The 25882-nt window shown below is 41.8% G+C and overlaps 1 protein-coding gene across 1 annotated transcript; it reads left to right on the top strand.

The window, feature by feature from the left end:
- Positions 1-1272: 1272 nt before the first annotated feature.
- On the top strand, positions 1273-16185 carry LOC308074084 (striatin-3-like; the record flags this gene model as incomplete). The annotated part of the gene is made up of 14 exons (XM_080413418.1): positions 1273-1290; positions 1691-1749; positions 4148-4297; positions 4678-4807; positions 5104-5242; positions 5987-6129; positions 6213-6391; positions 6951-6998; positions 7185-7306; positions 8136-8303; positions 9186-9326; positions 10279-10377; positions 11265-11351; positions 15183-16185. 14 exons carry the CDS (start codon positions 1273-1275, stop codon positions 15350-15352), a joined length of 1653 nt encoding a protein of 550 aa, XP_080269544.1. The 3' UTR covers positions 15353-16185.
- Between the last annotated feature and the right edge of the window lie 9697 nt (positions 16186-25882).

The following is a 25882-nucleotide window of genomic DNA, read 5'->3' as shown; positions in this document are numbered from 1 at the left end:
ATTTTTTACATTTTTGAATAGGGCCTAAACTAAAGGGATAGTTCACCCCCCAAAAAATCTATTGATTAGTCACCCCATGGAGATTTATTTTATATCGCGTTCCTAAGCCAATAATTTGATGACCAGCGGACCAGTAGGCAGCGGTTCCGGTAGGAGATACAAAGGAGACTCTTTGTGTCTCCTACCGGAACCGCTGCTGGTCATCCAATTATTGGCTTAGGAATGCGACATAAAAAAAAATATATCCATGAATTCAAGTCTCCATGGGGTGACTAATCCATAGGAAAAAGAGTCATCAGCCCCGATCAGCATCCTCTGTCTGTCTGTCAGTCTTTTTGTGTATGTATTTAATATGTGTCACTTGGACAGGAACGTGTGATGATGCCCTCTCTTGCAACCACCTCCGGGAAGAGGAAGAGACAGCAGGCCTCACCCTCTCCTAGCACTCTCCCTCCTCCCTCTGTCTATCTTCTTATCTGTGGCCCATAGGGCAGGAGTCTCTCTCCTGTTTATGTAGCGTGAGGCGCCCAATCCAACCCTTGATGCTGATGTGGTATTATTTCAAACATGAGCACATGGTAACTGAGTGCCAAGCAGGGAGGCATGGGGTCCCCCCCCCCCCCCCTCATACAAATTTTGTAAATAAGCCAATTAATTCCTCCTCACACATTTCTGTGTAGGGCACACTCAGGGTTGCCAGATCTGCTTATTATAATTTCCCTGCAATAGTTTTTTTGAAAATAGACGATCTACAAGCTCACAACGCGTCGCATCGCGACGCGTTGTGAGCTTGTAGATCTGCTATTTTCAAATAGCTGATGTATATGTTAAAGTGCTCATGTGGCCCATAGTCGCTTCTTTTTGGCTGGTTTACCTAGACCTGGTTGCTTGTTTCTCTCAGAGAATCTGGCAACACTGGGCACACTGCCGTTGTACCCTACTGGCTCACCTGCCAGTAAGGAGCCCCCACCGGGAGGATGTAGCCCCCCCAGTGCCCCCCCCCCCCCTGTTCCGAGTCCTGCCACAGCCTGTAGAAATACAGCAACAAAGATGAAACTCCTCACCCGGCTTACCTCCCCTTGAACACTACACTGGACAGTTATTCATATACGGTATACGCTCGCCCCCGGCCGGATGCACCACTGTGGATGCGGTGGTACTTTACCCCCTGCACCACCCGAGCACCCCTAATGTTTGTCACTTTGACAGGAATGTGAGGAGAAGACACCATCCACACCAGCCCTCCCCACCTCTAAGGAGAAGTGACCTCACATGGCTCCAGAGGAAGAGGTGAGTCTGTCTGTCTGTCTGTCTGTTTGTATCTGTGTATATCGTTGCTGTCTGGCAGAAACCTTGTATCTCTTTGTCTGTTTGTAAATTAATTCCCCATTTTGTTGTACAAGAGTGTTAACAAAAAAAGTAGCAGAAATAGCCGTACTACAAGCTCACAATGCGTCACATGGTGAGCTTGTAGACGGATTATTATTTTGAAATTGATGAGGATTTAGTGTGTCTGTGGGTTTGATAAATATAGAACCAATGAAAAGTGTAAACAAGAGCTTGTGACTAAATTATACATCTAATCCATTGGAACGCAGGTTCTTTTTGCCATCTCCTGAAAGGTAACGGTTTTGTCCGTACAAGGTTTCCATCAGACATCGCCCATATTTGATATTTGTCACTTTGACAGGAACGTGTGAGGCTGCCTCCACCACCAGCCCCAACCAGCTCCCTTTACCACTGGAGCAGGTACATGTACAAGAACAACATGATGAGAGAGTATAGTTATTATCACCTCATCAATGTAGCCTGTTGTCATTAGACAGCATAGATGACATTAGAAACAGTACACCACCATACATCCACATAACATGTGCCCTCTCCTCTCCTCTCCTCTCCTCTCCTCTCGATATCGATATCAGCAACTATGTAGCTCCCGATGTTTTGGCCATGTCAATAGGCGAACATTATACAAATGTTCAAACATTATGGAAAGGTTTCACAATCTGTCGTGTTGTGAGCTTCTAGATGAGCTGTTGAGCACCACTGATATAGCAACATACTGTTAGGATGTATTTGGCCAGGGACCCCCATCTCAAAATGTTTTGTTCCAGGGACCCCCCTGGAACAAAACAAACATTTAAGTTACAAATATTCGCTTTAAAAATATAAATACATTTTCAAGATTTTTCAAAAATAGCAGATCTACAAGCTCATAGAGTGCCGCACTAGGAGCTTGTAGATCTGCTATTCTTGAATAGCCAAAGAAATGTAAAAATGACACAGATATGTTCCCGGATTGAATGGGTTAAAGCTGGAGTCCAAAACCTTGTGTGTGTTTGAAACATTACTATACTGTACGTTGTTATACCACTCATGAAACATTACTATACTGTACGTTGTTATACCACTCATGAAACATTACTATACTGTACGTTGTTATACCACTCATGAAACATTACTATACTGTACGTTGTTATACCACTCATGAAACATTACTATACTGTACGTTGTTATACCACTCATGCTGGGAACACGTCTGGGTCATTTGTTGCTATATATATTTATTTATCATCCTCTGTAGCAGATATATACAAACAAACTAAAAGAAACATTTGAGAACTTAAACCTTTGGCTATCACTGAAAATTACTTTTAATTTGCCCTTATGTTCATTAAAAATACATTGAAAATCTAAATTATAATCAAAGGAAATGAAAACAAATCATTGTGAATTCCATAAATGTCTCTCTATTTATTTTTTTTAAAATTGATTTTGCATTTATTTTATAATGAACATTAGGGCAAATGAAAGTAATTTTCAGTAAAAGCCAAAGATGTTTTACATTTCATGTTTCCATCTGCTGCAGAGGCTGAGAAATATATATATTTTTAGTGAAAGTTGACAATTATGTAAAGTTTTTCAGAAAGTCTTATGATTTATAAAGTGTCATTAGAATGGGCTTCTGGTCTAAATGGTTTAACACAATATAACTGGTTCATGTGCAGTGTGGTCTCCCTACTCTTCCACTGACACGTTTAGATCCTATAGTCTGGTAGGACACCTACTGGTTGACAAGAGGTACTGCATGTTATACTGAGAGTCAGTCACAGCTCAACAGTAGACATTTTGGCACTAATGCAGGGGATGTGGGTTTGAATCTCTAGCAGAACACATCTCACAGATTGCAGCTTTAAGCTCTATTTTATACTTCATCATAAGATGGTGTCTTCTTGTCAAATGTTGGAACATTTTTGCCTATAATGACATGCCCAAAATGGGCACGCCAGGGTTAAAGTGCTCTCTCTCTGTCTCTCTGTCTCTCTGTGTCTCTGTGTCTCTGTGTCTCTGTCTCTCTGTACCTGTATGTCTCTATGTAACCTCGCATTCCACCTCGGAGGAAAGCCTGGTATTCGTTATTAAATGGCCCGTGTGATCCGGTCTAGGCAACGCCTAAAAAAAAAGAAAAGAAATAGCTTCCGGCTTCTGCTTTTTGCTGCTTCCGGTTTTGCGGAGCCGCTTTGTTTTGGTTCCCCAATTTAAATGCGATTACAAAGGTAGACTAGTCTACATAGTCTCCGGAAATTACACTCACATTTATATTTATTTTGTATTTTGTCCTAAAATGACAATATCCTTGATCGTGGCCGGAGTTATTTGGGGGTGAGGCATATAGGGTTGCTTCCGCTCCCGACCGGATCACACACCCGAAAAAGGTATTGATCCCAGGCTAGTCTCTATGTCTCTCTCTCTGCAGGTATCTTCAGGAGGTAGGCTACACAGACACTATCCTAGACGTTAATGTCTCTCTCTCACTCTGTCCCTGTCTGTCTCTATGTCTCTCTCTCTCTGCAGGTATCTTCAGGAGGTAGGCTACACAGACACTATCCTAGACGTTAATGTCTCTCTCTCACTCTGTCCCTGTCTGTCTCTATGTCTCTCTCTCTCTGCAGGTATCTTCAGGAGATAGGCTACACAGACACTATCCTAGACGTTAATGTCTCTCTCTCTCACTCTGTCCCTGTCTGTCTATGTCTCTCTCTCTGCAGGTATCTTCAGGAGATAGGCTACACAGACACTATCCTAGACGTTAATGTCTCTCTCTCTCACTCTGTCCCTGTCTGTCTCTATGTCTCTCTCTCTGCAGGTATCTTCAGGAGGTAGGCTACACAGACACTATCCTAGACGTTTGTTGTCAGAGAGTTCGTTCTCTGTTGGGTTTGTCGTCCTCTCAGCACAACGGCGCCCTGCTCATCAACGGAAACGACGCCAAGAGGAAAGAGCAGGAGCTGAAGAGGTACACACACACACACCTCACACACACACACACTGCGCCCCCTACAGATCTGGTCAATGGAATTTTTCTATTAACCAGATTTTTCCATCCGGTGAAATATTTTCTTTTCTGTCCAAAAAGTGTATTTTTGGGTTAGGGTTAACCCAGCAAACACAAAAACGCTAATAAACAGCTGTGCACATGGTAATGGTCAATGGCTGTGTGCAAATTCAGATCAATTGCTCCAGCCACTGAGGAGAACCGGCAGAACAGATTTTTTCACACCACTACAGAGCTTTGATTAATTATAGGAGGATATCCTGGCCGTGATTACTGTAATATCTGTGAATATGTATTTATACACTGTGTGTGTGTGTGTGTTTGTGTGTCTGTGTGTGTAGGAGTCCTGACGTGTTGGAGACGTTTAACTTCCTAGAGAACGCAGACGACAGCGATGAAGACGAGGATGATGAGGGAGACATTATCGATGACATCACAGATAAACACAGACCAAAAAAACACAAAACAAAGGTACACACACACAGACACACACACACACACACACACACACACACACACTATGAATAGTCATGTGATGGGAAATGATTCGTATTGTTTATTAATTTTGCAGCCGGTATGTAAAGACCTTAAGTATAAAAAAAAGCATTAGGTATAATGTGTATATAATATCGTTGTTCTCCATTTGAATCCTGAAATGTAACAGTTTTGGACATATGAGGTTGCCATCCTACAGATACGAAATGTGTAATACCGTGTGTGTGTGTGTGTGTGTGTGTGTGTGTGTGTGTGTGTGTGCGTGTGTGTAGATGTGTAATGAGGGTCTGGCTACGGAGCAAGGTGATGATGAGGAGGAGGAGGAGGAAGTGATGAAGGAGTTTGATTTTCTGGAGGGGGAGGGGGAGGGGGCTGGAGAGGCCCGCAGCTCTGGAGACGGAACGGAATGGGGTGAGACACACTACACACACACACACACACACACAAAACTGTATACTATAACAGTACACAGGGGTAGGGAATCGGAAAGTTCCCGGTTTAATCCCCGGCTTCAAAGGGGTTTGTGTCAAAGTGTCCTTGAGCAAGACACTGGACCCAGGGCTCAAAATGAACGTTTTCTTGGTAAAACACTGGTGATCCCAACTCAATGTTGTAGCACCCACCAAAATGTAAGAAACACCTACAATATTATGTACAACATTTCTGTATGTACGTGATTTCCTTTATTGATAAAAATGACAGTATACCAGTACGGTTTACATGTGACATATTAACCCATTCAATCCGGGAACGCATCTGTGTCATTTTAGATTTTTAGCAACAGCCTATAACCATTATTTTACACTTTGGCTATTAAAAAATAGCAGATATACAAGCTCATAGCCCTCTGTGCCACACTAAGATCTGCTTTTTTTACATTTTTATCGTGAACATTTTTGCAAATCTTTGAATATATATTTTTTTAAACAACATTTTTAACTCAAATCTTTGCTTCTGGGGGTTCCTGGAACTAAACCTTTTCATGTCAAGGACCCCAAACATTATATGTATTAAGGCCACCCTTGACATGTAAAAGTTTGAGTAAACTATCACAGTGACATCTCTGCTCTGTCACGTCAATGAGAAAACTCCCTCTCTCTCTCCCTCCCTCTCTCTCTCTCTCTCTCTCTCTCTCTCTCTCTCTCTCTCTCTCAGTGGAGCCGTTGTCCTTCCCAACAGGAAGTGGGAAGTCTTTCATGTTGGGGGCGGGGCCAGACGATGTCCTAGAGAGTGTCCTTGGATTGGGTGAACTCGCTGACCTCACCGTTACCAACGACGAAACGGACTACAGCTACGACGACACGCACGCACACACACACACACACGCACACGCACACTGTTCACTTACACACACAACGTGTGACATCCTGCTCCTCTACAGCTGTTGTCCAATAAGGAGTCTTCGTTCCGTAAGACGTGGAGTCCTCAGTTCGTCCTGCGGAGTCACTTTGACGGAGTCTGGTGTCTGGCCTTCCATCCTGTAGAACCCTGCTTGATCACCGTCTCTGAAGACCACACGGTTAAGCTGTGGAACCTCACCAAAACGCTACCTACTAAAAAGTACGTAGGTACTAATGCTGTTACTACCACTATTTATTACTACTACTACTACTACTACTACTACTACGACATCTATTCAGACAGTAGACTATACAATAGACACTACATTCATTCACATAGGGGCGTCTGGGTGGCGCAGGGATAGAGTTTCTGCCCTCCTCTGTGGAAACTGGGATTTGATTCCTCTGCAGTTGCTTCCGCTTCCAGCGAACAGAATTGAAGCCAGCAGGGGAGGGTGATCTCTGTCACTGCACCTGTCCTGCGGGGAACAGAGCAGGGAGGGATGGCGTGTTCCTCCACATGCGTTACGCAGTCCTAGTGAGACTGGAGGCTGGAGACTTCTAATGTGTTACCAGGGGGACTCGTGTGGTTGTCTGTGCCTTCCCCAACACCAACACTAGGGGTCAGCAGTGACAGGGACTTCACTATACACATGAGGAGGGTTGGCATAACGACTAAATTGGGGAGAACATTTAATTGTGGTCTGATGATTATAAGGATGATGACATTTATGCTAATGATGATGATGATATTCATGAAGGTGTCTGTGCTTTTATAGAAGTGCCTCATTCGATGTGGAACCCATCTATACGTTCAGAGCTCACAGGTATGCATCAACACACTCATAGTTTGTATTTGGCCACACACACGCACACACACATACGCACGCACGCACGCGCACACACACACGCACACACACACACACACACACACAGAGCGACAATACACATGCAAAATCCTCCTAATGCGATAAAAAAGTGAGAACTGAATTGTAACCTTTGTGTTTTGCTAGCGGAGCGGTGTTGTCGTTAGCGGTTAGCTCCAGTGGAGCTCAGTGTTTCACTGGAGGAGTGGACTCTACCATCTGCTGCTGGAACGTACCAAGTTCTACTGTTGACCCATACCAGAACTACGGTAGGGTGTACACACACACACACACACACACACACACACACACACACACACCACACGCATGCACCTTAGTGGATCCAAGCACTCCATTTCAGCAGAAGATTGAACCCATTGCTTAATAATAAATCATATAAATGGGTGTGTTGTGGACTATTATTCTGGGGACGTATATTGGATCAAGCCTTTCCCAACATTCCAGACTACAAAATAAGTAATACAAAAGTAAAGATATAAAAGTATGCTGCCTGCCTGATATCAGTCAGAATAGAGAGACAGAAATACATTCTGGTATCGGATTGATATCGGTATCGACCGACTATTAAAAAAACAAATCGGATCGTTATCGAAAATCAAGGCTGCAGTTTCGGTATTGGAAGTGAAAAAGCTGCATCGGGACAGCCCTACACACAACACACATACACACACACACACACGACACACACTCTCACTCTCTCTCTGTCTCTCCAATTTACAATTTAGGCATTTAGCAGATGCTCTTATCCAGAGCGACTTAAAATAAGCAAGATAAACACATACATCAACTGCAGAGAGACAGTCAGTGTAGTGCCTCAGTAAACTAGGATCACAGGTAAGCCAGGAACCTAGCATCAGTCTGAACATTATACTATCAAACTAATAATCTATACATTGAAACTATTGGATACCGGGTAAACAATGAAGCTAGCATCTCTCTCAGTACAAACAGTGAAATGTTAAAGGGACTGTACTAACACAACAATACAATGTAACAACTTTGAAATCTATGACAAAACATATGGCAAATGTAACCATTAAGTTATCAACGCCTCCCCTTTCTCTGTGGTCCAATCAGACCCCACGGTGCTGGCGGGCTCTTGGGCGGGCCACACAGACGCTGTGTGGGGATTGGCTTACAGCGGCGTTAAGAACCGCCTCCTGTCGTGTTCTGCGGACGGAACGGTCAAGCTGTGGAACCCGGAGGAGAAGGACCCATGTATCAACACCTTCTCTGCTAACACAGGTTGGAACCTTGATTGATTGATTGAATTTTTTATGGATTATTTTTTTTAAATGACAAAAAAGCCAATGCATTGTGGTCCAATAAACATTCAGCAGTCAAACAACTGCAACAAACAACACAAAATATCAAATATATATCAAATGTATATCAAAACATACAGTTAGAAACAATTCATGATCACATATTTAATATGTTGGTCATCACTAAGAACTGAAATACAGAATTTCATACTTCAAAATAAAAAATAAAAGGTTTTGTTGATATGGTTGAACATTTTTAAAAGTGTAAATATACTGTATGTTTATGTGCATTGCATTTATATGTATAGGGTTTATGTGACTCCATATGTGTTGAATCTGATATAATCGCATCGTACGCTGTATTTTTGATGACAAAGAAGTTCGTGAACAGCCAAAAAAAGTAAAAAGAAACAGTTCATGATAAATCTGCACAACATCTGTTGAACATCTGTAAAACGTGACACTTAACACTAGAGCAGTGGTTCTCAAACCTTTTCATGTCAAGGACCCCCGAATTAATATTTTAACACTTTAAGTGTTGAAACTGTTCCTCGTTTTGCTGCGGACCCCCTGGTCCCAGAACCAATGTCCTTAACCATTGATTACCAATGTTTGGAACCTATATTGTGTCATAAAGTGCAGTTTTCCAATCAATTTGAAAAATGTAGATTTGATAGTCGATCTACAAGATCACAAAACTTCAGGCTTGTAGATCTATTTTTCAAATGATTTGAATATATATTTAAATGGCTCTGTGTGTGTGTGTGTGTGTGTGTGTGTGTGTGTGTGTGTGTGTGTGTGTGTGTGTGTGTGTGTGTGTGTGTGTGTGTGTGTGTGTGTGTGTGTGTGTGTGTGTGTGTAGAACACGGCATCCCGACATCAGTAGATTTCATCGGCTGTGACCCCGCCCACATGGTGACGTCATTCAGCAGTGGAGATATCGTGACCTTTGACCTGGAGACCTCTCAGCCAACCCTGGTCCTCCACGGACAAGGAGACACAAGTACGAACACACACACACACACACACACACACACACACACACACACACACACACACACACACACATACTTTAGTGTTACTAAACTTTGAGGACACATCCTGAATCTTTTCCTAATTGTAAGTCTAACTTTAAAAATCATTTTGAACTATTGGGGGCGTTGTCCACATAGAACGCCTTTTGAGCTGGCAGCGCCAGTCTGCCATGTATTTCTATATTAAAGACAGTCTTCCATGTATTTCTATGGTGAAGACTCTGCCATGTATTTCTATTTTAAAGACGGTCTTCCATGTATGTCTATGGTGAAGACAGTCTTCCATGTATTTGTATGGTGAAGACAGTCTGCCATGCATTTCTATGGTAAAGACAGTGTTCCATGTATTTCTATGGTAAAGATATTGTGTCAGGTATAAACCATGTTGTGTGTGTCATGTTGTGTCAGGTATATACCATGTTGTGTGTGTCATGTTGTATCGGGTATAAACCATGTTGTGTGTCAGGTATAAACCATGTTGTGTGTGTCATGTTGTGTCAGGTATATACCATGTTGTGTGTGTCATGTTGTGTCAGGTATAAACCATGATGTGTGTGTCATGTTGTGTCAGGTATAAACCATGATGTGTGTGTCATGTTGTGTCAGGTATAAACCATGTTGTGTGTGTCATGTTGTGTCAGGTATAAACCATGTTGTGTGTGTCATGTTGTGTCAGGTATAAACCATGTTGTGTGTGTCATGTTGTGTCAGGTATAAACCATGTTGTGTGTGTCATGTTGTGTCAGGTATATACCATGTTGTGTGTGTCATGTTGTATCGGGTATAAACCATGTTGTGTGTGTCATGTTGTGTCAGGTATAAACCATGATGTGTGTGTCATGTTGTGTCAGGTATAAACCATGTTGTGTGTGTCATGTTGTGTCAGGTATAAACCATGTTGTGTGTGTCATGTTGTGTCAGGTATCAACCACATCAACAGGGTGGTGAGTCACCCTACACTACCCATCACCATCACAGCTCACGAGGACAGACACATCAAGTTCTTTGATAACAAATCAGGTGAGACTTTGACTGCATTAATCTCATACTATCTCGTTTCCACACAGCTGTGTGTGACAAAGGGTCAATTGACCCTTTTGTCAGCCTTCTGATTGGCCCCTGACCGACCAAAAAGCAGGCTCCATCCTCCTTGTTCTGCCCTCGTTCGGCCTCCTTCTGGTTGTTTATGCTGAGTTTGCTTAAAGGGCAAGACCACTTTGGTAGAGGTTTGGGTTGTGTAGTTACCTTGCCATGATGTAACTCCAAAGGTGGACAAGAAATCTAAAATAATTGCTCCATTGGTTAGAAATGGATAATTCAAAATATGCTCCTCATTGTCTTACATTGTACGGTAAAACAGCCCTCAAAGTCACTCTTTTAGCAAGTAAACGAACACAAACAAAGATGATTCAGTCAATATAGAACATCCCCAAACCCAGTGCTGTTTGCGTTTTTTAATATAAATATTAACTTCCTGTTGATTTTGCTATTTGTATTAAGAAGAAAACCCGGACTGGATCCGCAGATCCGGATCTTCAAATAGTAAAATCAGCAGGAAGTTAACACTTTTATTAAAAAAACTAACAGTACTGGGTTTGGTGATGTTCTATATTGTCTGAATCAGCTTTGTTTGTGTTCGCACCCGAGATGTTCCTCTTTACGGAGGCCACGTTTAAAAAAAGAATGAAAAACACGTGGTAATGGATGGAAAGAGAATATTTCTGTCCAACCAAGCAACAGCAGCTAATAATGGCTGTGAGAGAGGGGCGAGAACACGGGCGGGTCTTGACAAAGGTTCAATTGGTGTAACAGAATGACAGAAAGGAACAGAAAGAAATGTGAAATTTTACGAAAATGAATATGGTTAATAAGTGTGTGTGTGTGTGTGTGTGTGTGTGTGCGCGCAGGGAAAGTGATCCATGCCATGGTGGCGCACTTGGACGCAGTGACCAGTCTGGCTGTGGACCCAAACGGCATCTATCTGATGTCAGGCAGTAAGTAATCTCTCAAGAACGTTTTTCCTTTTCATTTGGCGATGGGTTCCCAGATTGGGCAGTAAGTGACCAATCAGCACTGAGATCTATTCATTAATCTATTAATTCATTAATCCGGAAACGCATCTGTTACGATCCTTAGTCAAGGGAATGAAAGGACCGTGACATAAGGTTGAAAAGTGAATTGTTGTTTTATTGCATGGCCTTCCTTTGGTTTCTTTTTAGGTTTGAAATGAATTTGTACATACAATGAATTTACAAATAGACAATTTTCAAGACAAGTATTTAACTTTAGACATACACAGAAAATGAGCCCCGGCGCAAAGCAATAACCAAATAAACCAAGCTAAACCTATCCTTACTTTTAAACCTCTTACTAACCTTATCTACACCAAATGAAAATGACAAGAGAACTCTACTCTAATCTAACTACTCTAAACTACTTCAAAAGTTGGCTTTGTACATGAAACTGGCGCCGGTAGCTCTATAGGCAAAAATCACAAACAGAGTTGTATTATGGAGGAATCAAATCAAACTGCTTAACAAGTAATCTAACAATCGGTCAGCCGAAGGTTGCCCCGAAAGTCTTCATTTTAACATGTCTTCTTAGCAAGTTCAACATTTTCACAAACAGGATGTACAGAACGTGGTGTTACCAAACTTTTGGACACCACATTTAGACCAAACTTTCCCTGAGCACCATCTCCATGGACAGTGTGTAACACCATGGCCAGCATGTTACACACTGCCAATGCACACGGCTGCTGACAGCTCTTAGGTCAGGGTGCATACCAAACACTGTGCAATAATTATAATAAATAGAACCCTTCATAAATACACAGATATGTAACAGCATCTGTGTCATTTTAGATTCTTTAGCTATAACCATTATTTTATACTTTGGGCTATTCAAAAACAGCAGATATACAAGATCATAACGCGGCACTCGGTGCCGCGCTATGATCTTGTAGATCTGCTTTTTTTTTTTTTTTACAATTTAACATCTTTAACTCAAATCTTTGCTTCTGGGGGGGGGGGGGGGGGTCTCTGGAACAACATATTTTGAAATGAGGGTCTGCGACCAAATACATATAATGTTGGGGGTCCTTGACATGAAAAGGTTTGAGCACCACTGATATTATAACAACAAGGTTTTCAGAAAACTGTTAGGATTTAGAAGACATTTTGTAGATGCGTTCCCGGATTGAATGGGTTAAAGCAGTGGTTCTCAAAGTGGGGTCCTTGAGGGGGTTCCAGGGGGTCCCCAGCTAAATGATTGATAGTTAAGGAACCAAATGGACCCTTATAGGTCCATTTGGTTCCATTTGTACACTTTCAGAGTTATGGGGGCTTCCCCCCCCTTTGTTTATAAATGATCTTTGTTAATAATAAGTTGGATTCAGGTTAAAGGTGCAATCTGATCTCAGTGGTGACATTTCTACCACAGAGCTAATAAGAATAAACCTTCTTAAATCAGGGGAGATGTTGAATTTGGCCTTCCAGGCAGTACCACTTGTCAGCCAGTAGGTGTCCTACCAGACCACAGGATCTCAATAGAAGAGCAGAGAGCAGTAGTGTACTGTGTTTGAGTGTGCATTTACTTTACTAGAGTATTTCCAAGTTTCAATACTTTTACTTCTACTCCACTGCATATCAGAGGCAAATATTGTACTTTTTACTCCACTACAATTATTTGAAAACTTAAGTTACTTTGTAGATTTTGATTATCATTACAAAACATACACTAACCACTTCAGCCCTATGCATACTTAGGCTATTTGAAAATAGCTGATCTACAAGCTCACAACGCGTCGCTTTGTGGCGCGTTGTGAGCTTGTAGATCTGCTATTTTCAAAGCATTTTCATACATCTGGAAACTTCTGAAATGGGACATTTTGCAAAATGAGTACTTTTACTATTAGCACTTATATATATTTTAATGCAAATACTTTTGTACTTTTACTCAAGTGCATTTTGAATACCGGATTTTTTTTTTTAAACTTGTAACAGAGTATATTTCTACATTGCAGTATTGATACTTTTACTTAAGTACAAAATGTGAGTACTTTTTCCACCACTGTGTGGACCAATGGATGCTAAGTTCATTGTTTACCTGGTATGTTATAGTTTCAAATGGTCATTTCAATAGTACATTGTTTAGACATGGGGTTTTCAACTGATTTTGACCCAGGGACCACCATCCTGACTAAAAGCAACCTGGGGACCACCACTATTGTGTCGGTGGGTCCATCATAGACCCACCCCACACAATAGTGGTGGGGGGTTCATGCACCATTCCATGGGTTAAGATTCAGGTTTTTTTTCTTACTTGTTACTCACTAATCACACTATCACAGTCATGAGCTGGACACAAAAAAATGGTTTTCAAAGCATTTTTATTATCAGTAAAGATCAGGGATATCATTGGCAAGCAGTGCACAACATTGTTGTTGGATATACTGACACATTTGAATGCATAAACTATTTACAAAAGTGTCTTCTCCCTGAACCAAGCAGGACAGCCCAAGTCCTCTCTCAAAATAAGTCTCTTTCAGTCAATCACACAATTGTGTGATGTGAGACAAATGTGCAACACTGAAGACACATTTCACAGCAGGCTTGACAAGTTTCTATTTTTTTTTATTTTTTCCATTTATTTTTTTCTATCCACAAGTTTCCTAGGGCATTGTGGGCATCACTTCCTGTCAATTTGATCCAATCAAATTGACAGGAAGTGATGCTCACAACCCCTAGGAAACTTGTGGATATATATTTTTTTATAAATGAGTACAAGGTACAACATGCTTCCTGACTTCTTGACAAAACCATAAAAATGCTGCATTTTCATTCAAGGCTATTCCAATCACTGAAGCAAAAGGTGAAATAATTGAGCATCAATAACTTTTATAAGTTACACTTACAGTTAGTGTGATTTCTGGGCATGGTGAGTTGCACACAGTCTGTCTACAGTCTCATGTCATTCTCTGGCTCCATCCTAGCCCTTGTACTTACTCTTCAGATAAGTCAGTGTGGAAAACCCACTCTCACAGACGTAGGTTGTTGCAAAAGGTTACAACTTCATTGCTTTTGCTGTAAGCTCTGGGAATTCTGCCTTACAACTCATCCAGACCTTTGCAAGGGGCTGTGTTTCATACGTGTGCCTCCTAACAGAGTCTGTGGACATGTCAATGAGCTGATCCTCTTCTGTGGGAGTTAAGCTTGAACCCTCTGCTGCTGCTTCACTGAATGGGAGCAGGATCCACTTGCTGTCACAGCGCCACTGGTCAGACTCAGCAAAGTACTTTTCAAATTGAGACACAAGCCTCCTCAAATGGCCACTGATAATGTCTTTAATGTCAGTACTGTCAGTATAATCCTCAAGTGATGGAAACATAGTCAGGTTTTGTGTCCGGGTAGCTCAGTCGGTAGAGCTCTCGCCTACAGACCACAAGGTCATGGGTTCGATCCCAGGCACCGCCAACTCAGCGTATGAGTAGCACGGCTTGGTAGCACGCCTCGTCTTGGAGCTGATGGTAGGTGTGGCGCTCCGCCTCAGCAATCCATCTCCCAGGGGTCTAGCGCATTGTACCGGGGACAGACTTCCACGTGTTATCGGCTGTTACCGACAATAAGCCACTCCTGACCTACTTATATTACCACTCTCCACTCGCTGTATCCACCTTTTCATCTTTTTAATAAATCCGTACAGCTGTAAAACGTTTGAATCTTCCTTGCATGGAGCTGTTCAGCTTGTTGAGCTCAGCAGAAATATCTGTGAGATAAGTGTCAATAAGAGGTTGTATCTTCTTTGTTCTGTGTCGCCCCCCTCAGGCCACGACTGCTCGGTGCGCCTGTGGAACCTGGACAGCAAGACGTGCGTTCAGGAAATAACGGCGCACAGGAAGAAGAGCGAGGAGGCCATCTACGACGTGACCTTTCACCCCTCCAAAGCCTACATCGCCTCCGCGGGGGCCGACGCCCTCGCCAGGGTGTACGTGTAAAAGAGCGCTGGTTTCTCAACGTCCGGTCCGGGGGACCACCAGGGGGTCCTTAATGGACTCTTTAACACGGGGTCTGTAACTCTGGGAGCGTACAAAAGGAATGGGTTTCTATTAACACTGAGGATTTCTTACAGTGTAGATTGGAGGTCCCAGAGATTAAAAAAGTGTGGCGTGGGGGTCTAATGCAGTGGTTCTCAACCTGTGGCTCGGGACCCCCGGGGTGGGGGGTCGCCAGATGACGGTAAAGTGACAATGTTAGGACGTTTAAGACCTTTTTAACACCTCGAAAAGAAAAAGAAAAAGTCAAGAAAAAGACCATTACTGCATCAAAAGTAATCAACAAACTATACTATAGAAACTGGTCAAACATTGGGCCAAACTGTCAAATAATACAAGAAAGAGGAGGAGAAACAATTTGGAAATTCATAATACTGTGAGGCGTTGTGAGCTTGTAGATCTGCTATTTTCACTATTTATCTGTGGAACCGAGTCAAACTAAATGTAATGCCTCAACTCCTACAATTCCAAGTGCTTGTCAGGGTGGGGGCCCAGTTCAAATAAGATTTTTTTTGGGGGGGGGGGGGGTCACATCCTGATAAGGTTGAGAACCACTGGTCTAATGCATATCCAGCTGGGGGTCCTTGAAGTTTAAAAAAGTTGAGAATCACTGAACTAAACCATATTGGTATCCTAATCTATTCTGTAAACTTCATTTAACTCTGAGAGTGTGCAAATGGAACCAAATGGACCCGTCTTACGGGTCCATTTGGTTCCAGTTACAGACCCGGTTAGTTACAGACCCGCAAGGGTCCATTTGGACCGCTGGTGGACCCCCGGGCCGGAGGTTGAGACCCACTGGCGTAGAGGACAACACGAGGACCCTTCACAAAAACACTGCTGCTCCTGAAACGCTACAGCCTATGGGACGGGGAGGAGGACGCGGTTACCACGGCCACGGTTCCATCCCCCGGGTGGGTGGGTGGGTGGGTGGTTGGGTGGCCCTGCGTTTTAAAGTCCCGCCCCCTACTCGTCGTCAATGTAGCGGAAAATGAACTGTTTTGGCCAATCATTGTCATCCTTTTCAAGCATTATTTGCATATTTAACATATTAGTGTAAAATGAAGTGTTTTTTAAGAATCCTCTCTGCTATAGCCCCGCCCCCGCACATCTGCCTACACCTGTCTCACTCGCACTGCAGGACTGCGACCTGTCTCACACACTGCAGGACTGCGACCTGTCTCACACACTGCAGGACTGTGACCTGTCTCGCACACAATGCAAGACTGCAAACTTTCTCACTGCAGAATCACAAACTGTCTAACTGCAGGACTAACTGTCACATTGCAGGACTACAACCTGTCTCGCTCCAGGACTGACTGTCTCACTGCGGGACTAAAACCTGTCTCACTGCAGAACTAAAACCTGTTTCACTACCTAAAAAACTGTCTCACTATAGAACTGTTTCACTGCAGGACTAAAACCTGTCTCACTTTAGGACTGAATCCTGTCTCACTGCAGGACTAAAACCTGTCTCACTTTAGGACTAAATCCTGTCTCACTACAGGGCCAACTGTCTCACTGCAGGACTAAAACCTGTCTCACTGCAGGACTAAAACCTGTCTCACTTTAGGACTAAAACCTGTCTCACTACAGGGCTAACTGTCTCACTGCAGGACTAAAACCTGTCTCACTGCAGGACTAAAACCGGTCTCACTGCAGAATTAAAACCTGTCTCATCAGTCACAACCAAATAGTTACCGTGGCAACAGTTGCCAGGTAACGGGCCAGTGTGTGTTGCTAGGGGACGTATTTTAAGGCTCGTACGGATTCATAAAACCTTTGTTTTATTCTGTAAAACCATTTTATTTTCAAACATGCTAAAATGTGTGGTGTACCAAACTACATTTTTGTTTGTCTAATTGCATGATTAATACCACGATCAAGAACCACCATTAGTACCATCAAAGTATTTTTTCTAGTCTTCCAAAACGAGGAGAAAAAAAACAACAACATTCTGATCAGTTTGGTGTTTTGTACTTTTATTTGTTTTACAAACGACAGGTTTGAAAGATTGTGTCTCAAAGAAGCAAAACAAAAAACGGCTGAAAAGAAATGTATATAAAATGTCTATAATATTAAATGTTGTAAACTGTACTCACAGCCTGTTCAGACTCTCGTTTGTTCTGGCTGATGAAGATGATGACATTTCCCTTTTAAAGGTTAATTATTAAACGGTTCTATTTTAACAGAATCATTCCAGAGTATTTTCAATACGTCAAGATCTCTCAATTCTTCAGTGTTTTGCTGTTTTACTGCTTTTTAAGTTGTTCTGCTGTGATGTGCTTCTGTACCGTTTCTGATGAGTGTGCTGGGAACAGATATTACTGAACCACTGTGTTTCATCCATCCAGGTTCTAGAGCCAGACCCATATGCAGTGGTGTAAAGTAACTAAGTACATTTACTCAAGTGCTGCACAATTTTTAGGTACTTTTACTTTACTGGAGTATTTCCAAATGTCTATACTTTTACTTCTGCTCCACTACAATTATTTGAAAACTTTAGTTACTAGTTACTTTGCAGATTCAAATTATTATAAAACCTACATTAATCACTTTCGACCTATTTTATACGTAGGCTATTTGAAAATAGCAGATCTACAAGCTCACAACGCGTCGCATCGCGACACGTTGTGAGCTTGTAGCTTGTAGATCTGAGCTATAGAGCTTGTAGATCTGCTATTCTCAAATATTTTTGTACTTTTACTTTTGGTACTTTTAATTACATTTGGATACCAATACCTTTGTACTTTTACTCAAGTAAATTCTTTATCTTTATCTCAGACTTTTACTTGTAACAGAGTACTTTTACATTGCAGTATTGATACTTTTACTTAAGTAAAACATTTGAGTACTTTTTCCACCACTGCCCATATGTGGGTTTGGCCGGTATCTCATAGCCTGGCGGCCAGACTAATATCAATGTGTACTGATGTTTAACCTCTTTACGCCTGTCGTCCCTATTCTAGGCATGTCGTTAAAGACGGTGTGTCGTGATTTTCAGTGATTTCCCCCCCCCCCCCTAAAACATAATCATCAGGTATTATGGTTATACTAGGAGGAAGATTTTTTTTTCAAAAAAGTGTACAGAAAGTGTTAAAATTATGTTTTTATGTGGACACGCCTCCAGTTCATTAAGTATACCTGGTTCTCACCTTAGCACCTCCTCCACCACCTTAGCACCACCCACCTGTCCTAGTCCCTCCTCCTCCTCATGCCCACACCTGTTGTGTTATGATAATGAGGGGGAGGGTATATTTTTACTATGTCACTAAAGGGCTGTTTTTCTATTGGCACGTTTGACCCTCAAGGTTTCAGCCTCCAGGTAGAAACTCAAAATAGTCAGAGAAGACATAAAACACCATAAAAACACCACCAGGGGGCTTAATGAAGTTCTATCAACCTCATAGACACATGAAAAACAGAAAAAGTGCAAAACCATGGCACCACCTCTTTAACAAAATTGTGAGCTTGTAGATCATATTGTGAGCTTGTAGATCGACTATTTGTTTTTAGTTTTTTCATTTTCATTTAATGTTTTGCTTTGAACATTTTTTTTTCTCCCCACTTTTAGTCCTTATTGGTTCCTCCCCACACCTTACTGTGTGTTGTCACTGCTGCTGTATCATACTGACTCACCTGCCAGTGAGGAGGAGCCCCCACCGGGAGGACGTAGAGCCTTCGTCTTACCTACTCCTCCCGCCCATCACTCCCCTGCTGACAGGCTCCGCTTTAGCTTGACAAAGCCGGAAGCACCGCGGTGGATTCTAACCCCCAGACTCTGCAGAGACCGTATATATTTTTTACATTTTTGAATAGGGCCTAAAGGGATAGTTCACCCCAAAAACAATTCTATCAATTAGTCACCCCATGGAGACTTGAATTCATGGATATTTTATTTCATTTTATATTGCGTTCCTAAGCCAATAATTTGATGACCAGCAGACCGGTAGGCAGCGGTTCCGGTAGGAGACACAAAGGAGACTCTTTGTGTCTCCTACCGGAACCGCTGCTGGTCATCCAATTATTGTCTTAGGAATGAGACAAAAAAAAATATATCCATGAGTTCAAGTCTCCATGGGGTGACTAATCGATAGGGAAAAAAGTCATTTTGGGGGAGAACTAGTGGTTAAATAAAAAGTTATGTTTATTTATCTATTGTTCTGCTTATAAGTTCTGTAATAGAAACTTGAATCAAATCTAAGTTAAGTTCAATTAAAAATGTTGCTTCTTGACAAAATATGGGTCAAAGACATAAAGGTAATCGGTGGTTTAGGACTCACTCTCCAAATTCGAGATTGGCATCGGACCCACAAATCTGGCATCGGTCGGGCTCTCTCTACTACTATGTTAATGATAATGATTGTCTTTATTTTCCCCTCAGGGACATTGATCTTCACAGTCTGTTCCAACAGAAAAACACATCACCATATAGCACAGAACAACATAACACCAAGACAATACATGAAGTCCCCAGTATACACAAAAACATCCCATATCAGCAAGAAAGTTTGTTTAATGCTGCAATGGCTGAAGGGACAAAACTCCTACAGATGGCCATGAGCAGTGACTATGTTGTAAGTAAGGGATGATCCGTGTCATTTTCTATTGAAAGTGCTAAACGTGTGATGGCCTTATTGTTCACATCAGAAAGTGTGGGTGTGGTAAGTCCACTAATCTTGGAGGCAATACGGGTCATACTGTAAAGTCTGTCTCTGTTAGACATGGACAATATAGTGGAAAAAGAATCATGGGGAACAATACAACAGATCAGGTTGAATAATGCTTTTGTACAGTAATAACAGAAGGTGAGGGGCAACAGGCAATGATCTTAACTTAGGGATAACATGAAGACTATACGTTCCCTTTAACCCATTCACTGCGGGAAAGTATCTTTCGTCTTTTTAGAGGTCTATTAAAAAATAATGCAGATCTACAAGCTCATAGGTGCCGCGCTATGAGCTTGTAGATCTGCAATTTTTTTTAAATCGTGCAAATGTGTGCAAATCTTTGAATGTATATTTTTGGAACATTTGTGAAATATTGTGTTCCAGGGACCTCCAGAAGCAAAGATTTGAGTTACTTAATGTTCACTTTGAAAATATAAATATTCAAAGATTTGCACACATCTTCGCGATTTTTCAAAAAATAGCAGGTCTACAAGCTCATAGCGCGGCACTCGGTGCCGCACTATGAGCTTGTATATCTGCTATTTTTGAATAGCCAAAGTATAAAATAATGGTTATATAGCTCAAATCTAAAATGACACAGATGCTTTCCCGGATTGAATGGGTTCAGATGAGTGTTACTAGAGAAGTACAAACTCACCTGTCAGGTGAAAAGAAGCAGCCTTGATGACATGCTTATCGGAGGAGACGTGTGGTTGTCTCTACGAATAACTGTAGGAGTGAGCAGTGACAAAAACCTATGTGAACATCAGTGAAGAGAGGACACAACCAGAGCATCTGATTTCAAGTGTTTTAACCCTATTAAAACCGGGAGCGCATCTGTGTAACCACATAAACCAACATTTTATACTTTGGCTATTCAAAAATAGCAGATATACAAGCTCATAGCGCGGCACAGAGTGCCGCGCTATGAGCTTGTAGATCTGCTATTTTTGGAAAAATCATGAAAACTAATATGTATAATATATATATTTGTAACCCGAATATTGTAACTCAAATCTTTGCTTCTGGAGGATTCTACGAAATAATGTCTTCTAAATCCTAACAAATTTTTTGAAAAAAAAACTGAAGTTGCTATAACGTTTTTCATGTCAAGGGCCCCCACAATTATATGTATTTGGCCGCGGACCCCCATCTCAAGATATGTTGTTCCAGGGACCCCCCAGAAGCAAAGACTTGAGTAAAAAAAAAAAAAAAAAAAAACATCCTATATCAGCGAGGCAGTTTATTTAATGCTGCAATAGCCTCGGGTCAAATCCGCCGACCTCGAAACAGTCGCCACCAGATATTCCTCAACGTAACCTCAGTAAAACTATGCCTAACATAACCTTATTCCTTAACGTAACCTCAGTAAAACTATGCCTAACATAACCTTATTCCTTAACGTAACCTCAGTAAAACTATGCCTAACATAACCTTATTCCTTAACGTAACCTCAGTAAAACTATGCCTAACATAACCTTATTCCTAAACGTAACCTCAGTAAAACTATGCCTAACATAGCCTTATTCCTTAACGTTACGTTGATGGTGATGTGATGTGATGTTTTTCTTTTAACTGTATCTCATGTAGTTTTGACCTTTTTTATTTCTTAGTAACGTCTTATTACTTTATTTGTTTGTCACTCCTGATATTTTGTGTTCAGTCATTTAAATGTTCTCTTTTGTATTGAGTTATTACAGTTAGCGTTATTTTCCATTTGACTTCAGTAAAACTATGCCTAACATAACCTTATTCCTAAACGTAACCTCAGTAAAACTATGCCTAACATAAATTCCTAAACGTAACCTCAGTAAAATGGTGCCAAAACCTAACCTTATTGCTAAACTTAACTTAACTAAACTTAACCGCTGGGGGGCACAAAAAAAATGGGTGTGTGTGTGTTTTGGGGCGAGCGTTCCGGTTACCTTCTGCACCAGTCCATAGCAGAATATATTGAGAGTGGAGATTCAGGGAAGGCCATGTTGTGACTGGAAAGACACAATCAGGAAGAGTATGTGGTTGTCTGCTTCATCTTTTTCTAAATCTCTCAAATGGTCCTTTAAGGGTCTATTTGGTTCCATTTGCACACTCTCAGAGTTACAGACCTGCAAGGGTCCATTTGGATCATCCACCCCAAGGAACCCTGAGGGGTCTCTAAACCCCACTATGAGAAACACTGGTCTAGGGGCAGTGGTTCTCAAAGTGGGGTCTTGGGACCCCCACAGAAAAAAAAAAGAAAGGGTTCCCCCTTGTTGTTGCAACCCGAGAGACAGAAGTGGCCCTCACTTGGTCCCTGGTAGGCTGTTCCACACCCTGGACAGCAGTGTGGAGAAAGGTTCTATCCAAGGTGTTTTGGAGCCTGTTCTGGTGTGGCTGTGCATAGGCGGGCGGTTTGCTGTCTGGCATATGGTAGAGGGAGAAAAACGTGCCGCGTTAACGCGTTTCGAGCTTGTAGATCTGCTACTATTGATGCTTTTGTGTGACGCTGTAGTGTGATCAAGTAGGACGTTAAGAGGTTACTGCCCGACAACAACGATATGCTAACAACAACAAAAAAGAAAACAGAAACAAACAAAAAGAAAGTAGATTAATAATAATAATAGTGTGTGCACACAAACACTAGGCCAACATTAGGTGCTGATCTGTCCAGCAGTTTGCACGATTAGGTTCCCCCCCACACACACTGTGACGACTGCCCTTTAAGTTATTATTTTTGGGGTGACAGCCGGCCTTTCATCCGACAATGTAGTTGTTAATTATCAATCCTCCACATGGACACATGTATTTAAGTGAAATGAAAGTTCTCATGCACTCACGGCATGAACCCATACATTTACAAACACACCAGACTGTTTAAATTCACAACAACACCCTCTTCTAGACACCTGAGACCCCTTCTGTGCCGTGGTGTAAAGGGGGGGGGGGGGAGACGGGGTATAATAACAGCGTTGCTTCCATGTGGATCTTCATGTGGCTAGTCTATGACATCAGTCATCTATGACATATCGTCGCTGTCGGGCATAAACCTCTTATCTCCTTGTTCTAACTTTTTGTGTTTTCCCTTAAATGAGTGCCCTACTTGATCAGGAATGTTCACTCATGCTCAGCCCAGAATCAGAGTCACTGGACTCATTTGAAGATGTGTATGGGGTAAGAATTCAAAAGACACTGGTGTTTAAAAACATATTGACAGGAATGAGGCACAGGTGTGGGTCACTGTGGATTTCTTTTTTTTTTTCACCCCCTGAAACTCCTGTATGCTGGACTCATTTGATTTACTAAATAACCCTCTAGTATAAAGGACTCTCTTGACAGGAATCATTTCCATAGATAGCATACCAACCCGTAATTAAGAGGTTACACTTAAAAAGTTGCATTTTATTTTATTTTTTTATGTCATGGTAAAATCTTCATCCCAAGTACATTAAAAGTAAAAGACACGAGTACAAAGTACATACAGAGAGAGAGAGTTTTATTGACATATAGTTCAAACTCAGGACAGATACTGGTACACTGGTCAACGTTAAATTTGTCCCCCCCCCCCCCCAAAAAAAAAAGAAATCCAATGGCATTTGGAAATACACCCCCCCCCCGTTTTTTTATTGCTCCCTTCTGTAAAGTTATTTTTTTTTTAAATACTTTTTGGGGGTGTTTTAAATTTTTAATTTTTTCCCCTTCTCACCCTTCCCAAGGTCTGTCCACCCGTAGGCACAGAATAGTAAAAGTATTGATAATTTTGGCAATAATATCCACAGTACCCTTAAGTCAGAGACATTGAAAAATGACATTTGAAAAGAAAACAACATACTGACAGACATTTTAGAACAAATAAAAAACATAACAAAAACAAACCCTGGCTACATTTTACATGAATAAAAAGAAACAAAAGAAATTAAGATAGACATAGACATGGTCAGGCTTTCTGAGAGGCTTTTTATGTGTTTCTCTTTGGATTTTTTTTTCCTTTTCGTCCTCCTCTACCCCTTTTCTAACAACTATTGGCACCTGTTGCTAGGCAGAAAAAAAAACGTGTCTCCCTCCGCCAGGAGCCCGGTCCCCGCCGGCCCGGTGCAGGGAGATCACCCATACAGCGCTCAGGGAGGCCCCCTCCCCTTTCATTAAATAAAAACAGGTAGACCAGGGTTTTCTACAAATGTCTTCTAAATCAGTAGTTCTCAAACTGTTTCGTTGCAAGGACCCACCAAAATTATATGTATTTGGCTGCGGACCCCCCGTCTCAATTTTTTTGTGCCAGGGACCCCCCCCCCCAGAAGAGAGGGTTTGTGTTAAAAAAAAAATCTATATTTTTCACTTTTTTTTCTAAAATAGCAGATGTACAAGCTGCAGCGCGGCACGAAGTGACGCGCTGTGAGCTTGTAGAGCTGCTATTTTTGTAGATCTCCTTTTTTTGTAAATGTTTGTCACGGATGCTTTCCCGGTTTTAATGGGTTGAAGTGGTTAATTGAATGAAAACAGGTGCACCAGGGTTGAAGAGGTTAACTCATCTGCGTGTGTGAGATGTTTCTCAGAGGTGCACCTGTCCTGCAAACTGAAGTATTAACCATCAAATCTCTTAAAGCAGACTTGACGGCTGGCTTCGTCTGCTCTGAGTATCTGGTTCGTCCACGGGGCCATCGCTGTGACGTTGTAGTACAGAGAAGGACGTCTGCGCCAACCATTAAAGATGATACCAAACAGCGTCCAGGAGGCGTCGTCGTTCTCACACATCAGAGGTCCTCCCCAGTCAGACTGAAACAAAAAGCAGTTGTGTTTTTCAATGTGTGTTTCTATGTGTAAATGTCATGTTGATGTTTTCATCTCTGTGTTACTCACTGAGGAGGGATAGGACTCAGAGGCTGCAGTACAGAACGTAGTGTTGGTGATGTATTTGTCTGGGTTAGAACCAGGCCAGTCACGTCTGCACTGATCATTGGTGATGATAGTGGCAGAAGTCTCATGGAGCAGGTCAGTGTGCCATGGTGGTCCTGGAGGGAAAAAACACACAGGATTCAAAGTTGAGGACTTTGTACACACTCATCTATAAATACAGAGGAAAATTCAATTCCTTTACAAAATACATATTTTAACCACTTTTTAACCCCTATTTTTGGCATGTCATTATAGGAAAAAAAATACGAATGTATTTATTTATTGTTCACACATTTTCAAAAATAGTGAAAATAGCGATCTACAAGCTCACAACATGCTGTGATGTGATGTGAGCTTGAAGATCATCTATTTTCACTCTGAATTTAATATTGAGATTATGAATTGCCAGTGAAGTCTCTAAGCAGAAGTACAGGAAGTCCCGCCCTAAAGCCCTCAAGGAAGTTACGTTAATGCTGTGCAGATCTGTTTACATCCCAGGACATGAATGTGTGTTCATGTTGTTTCCTCACCTGCGCGGTCCCGCCCCCATCCAGTGATAACGCAGGTCGTGCCAGCAGGGGGGAAGTCACCAGCCTCAGGGACACACACAGGTTTAACATTCTTGTTAAACTTCACAGGGCTGGACAGTTTGGCCAACCTCATGCGATACTGAGGATAGTTGGAGATGGTCCTGTTGGGGTGCGTGAAGACCTATCAGAGAAATGACAGACACATGTTTAGATTAACCACATAAGATAAAATATTGATAAAACCATCTGATTCCATCCAGAGAGGCCAAACATCAGATTTGGTGTGTCAGTGTGAACATAGTGTTAGTTATGTAATATGTTCTGTTTGATGTTCATATACCTGTTCAACCTTGATCCTCTGAGTGTCCTCAGTGGTAGAGGAACGGTCATGGGCTCCCAACACC

This window comes from Gymnoscopelus braueri (genome assembly GCF_963280865.1).
Source record: "Gymnoscopelus braueri genome assembly, chromosome: 19".
Taxonomy (NCBI): Eukaryota; Metazoa; Chordata; class Actinopteri; order Myctophiformes; family Myctophidae; genus Gymnoscopelus; species Gymnoscopelus braueri.
This window is presented reverse-complemented; position numbering and strand designations above follow the sequence as displayed.